The 2,556-nt window shown below is 45.2% G+C and overlaps 1 protein-coding gene across 1 annotated transcript; it reads left to right on the top strand.

Moving 5' to 3' along the window:
- Positions 1–1,010: 1,010 nt before the first annotated feature.
- On the top strand, positions 1,011–2,160 carry LOC106511666 (neuronal membrane glycoprotein M6-a; the record flags this gene model as incomplete). The annotated part of the gene is given in 2 exon segments (XM_014000415.1): positions 1,011–1,167; positions 2,007–2,160. Coding segments are annotated over 2 exon segments (301 nt in total), but the record flags the coding sequence as incomplete, so codon positions are not given.
- Between the last annotated feature and the right edge of the window lie 396 nt (positions 2,161–2,556).

A 2,556-nucleotide genomic window follows, 5' to 3' on the forward strand; every position in this document is an offset into this window, starting at 1 on the left:
CTGTAGGTCCAGAACCAGAGCTGTAGGTCCAGAACCAGAACTGTAGGTCCAGAACCAGAGCTGTAGGTCCAGAACCAGAACTGTAGGTCCAGAACCAGAGCTGTAGGTCCAGAACCAGAACTGTAGGTCCAGAACCAGAGCTGTAGGTCCAGAACCAGAACTGTAGGTCCAGAACCAGAACTGTAGGTCCAGAACCAGAGCTGTAGGTCCAGAACCAGAGCTGTAGGTCCAGAACCAGAACTGTAGGTCCAGAACCAGAGCTGTAGGTCCAGAACCAGAACTGTAGGTCCAGAACCAGAGCTGTAGGTCCAGAACCAGAACTGTAGGTCCAGAACCAAAACTGTAGGTCCAGAACCAGAGCTGTAGGTCCAGAACCAGAGCTGTAGGTCCAGAACCAGAACTGTAGGTCCAGAACCAGAGCTGTAGGTCCAGAACCAGAACTGTAGGTCCAGAACCAAAGCTGTAGGTCCAGAACCAGAGCTGTAGGTCCAGAACCAGAACTGTAGGTCCAGAACCAGAGCTGTAGGTCCAGAACCAGAGCTGTAGGTCCAGAACCAGAGCTGTAGGTCCAGAACCAGAGCTGTAGAACCAGAACCAGAACNGACTTGTGTGCAGATGTAAACAAACACTCGATGACTTGTGTGCAGATGTAAACAAACACTCGATGACTTGTGTGCAGATGTAAACAAACACTCGATGACTTGTGTGCAGATGTAAACAAACACTTGATGACTTGTGTGCAGATGTAAAACACTCGATGACTTGTGTGCAGATGTAAACAAACACTTGATGACTTGTGTGCAGATGTAAAACACTCGATAACTTGTGTGCAGATGTAAAACACTCGAGAACTTGTGTGCAGATGTAAAACACTCGATAACTTGTGTGCAGATGTAAACAAACACTCGATGAGTTGTGTGCAGATGTAAACAAACACTTGATGAGTTGTGTGCAGATGTAAAACACTCGATAACTTGTGTGCCGATAAAGACTCGGTGTTCTCTCCGCAGCATTGACATCATGAAGTACATCATTTACGGCCTGGCAGCTGGTTTCTTTGTGTTTGGAGTCCTGCTGCTGGTCGAGGGATTCTTCAGCACCGGAGCCATCAGGGACCTGTACGGGGAGTTTAAGATCACAGCCTGCGGACGCTGCCTCACTGCTTTTGTAAGAAACAACACAAAAAACAAAGAGTTCAGTCATATGAGACAGGATGGTTCAGGAACTGTGTGTTTTATTAAAACAGATGTTTTTAGCTGCTCCATGAAGCCCTCTGTGCTTCACTCTTAAATCAATCTGATTAAATCAGTTAAAATCAGCAGCATTAAGCAAACAGAACCTTAAAAACAGACGAAATCATTCAGAGCTGCCTGATATCTGTAAAATGGGTCTGATGGGAGTGGGGGAGGGACGCAGAGATGGACTTTGTTTTCTCTCAGGAAGGTTGTTGTTTTTTCTCGTGTGTAGTTTTCCARAGGAAAAGCTTTCTGGTTCAGGCCTCTGGAGACCAGACGTCAGCAGAGAGCTGAGAAAGACAAACGGTTCTGTTGGACTCCAACCTTTTTGTTTTGCTGTTGTTCAGACTGATGGAGGGTTTAATGGACACAGTTTTCTAACTAAACTCACCAGGAACAGAAAGGATGAAGTTCATCAGAAACTGATCATTTTCTAACAGAACAGTTTTACAAAACAAACTTTCATTTTTCATCTCCTCAGATGTCTTCAAAAACAAAACATCGTTTCTAGAAATGTCTTCCATGAACAAGCTGAGCATCAGAAGAAAACTAGAGTAGTTCCAGGAGAAGTGATGGATCCTTCCTCTTGGTGCAGGATTATTGTCAACATGGTTCTTAGTTCATAGTTCAGGTACAGACGAATAAACGAGTCTGCAACGAGTCATTCAAAGGTCTATAAAGTCCACATGTAGGCTCACCAGAACTGAACCTTGACCCAAAGCTGTTGTCTTCAAACTTCCTGTGTGCTCTGATGGGTGGTTGTGTTTTCAGCTGATGTTCCTGGCCTACCTCTTCTTCCTGGTGTGGCTCGGGGTGACGGCCTTCACCAGCCTGCCGGTCTTCATGTACTATAACGTCTGGTCCATGTGTCAGAACACCAGCTCTGTGGAGGGAGCCAACCTCTGCCTGGACCTGCGTCAGTTCGGTAAACACAGGAAACACATTTCATGATACTGCCACCACCATGCTTCACTGTACGATTCTTGTTAACTGATGTTCTGCCGACAAAACGCTTGAATTTTTGACATCAGATTATAGATATATAAATATAGAATGTATAAATGTAAATGTATAGATAAAACATGAAGGAAACAGAGAAGATCCCCTGKAGGAGGATCAGGGTCACAAACATTTAGTCCTGCTTGATGTTCCTGTTCAACATCCACATGTGTCGTTACACAACTCTTCAGAACAGAACCCATGATGACGTGTTACATCTGATCGTTCAGATCGTTCAGAACCAGAGCTGTAGGTCCAGAACCAGAACTGTAGGTCCAGAACCAGAACTGTAGGTCCAGAACCAGAGCTGTAGGTCCAGAAT

Source organism: Austrofundulus limnaeus, unplaced genomic scaffold (assembly GCF_001266775.1).
Source record: "Austrofundulus limnaeus strain Quisiro unplaced genomic scaffold, Austrofundulus_limnaeus-1.0 Scaffold3050, whole genome shotgun sequence".
In the NCBI taxonomy this organism is placed as follows: Eukaryota; Metazoa; Chordata; class Actinopteri; order Cyprinodontiformes; family Rivulidae; genus Austrofundulus; species Austrofundulus limnaeus.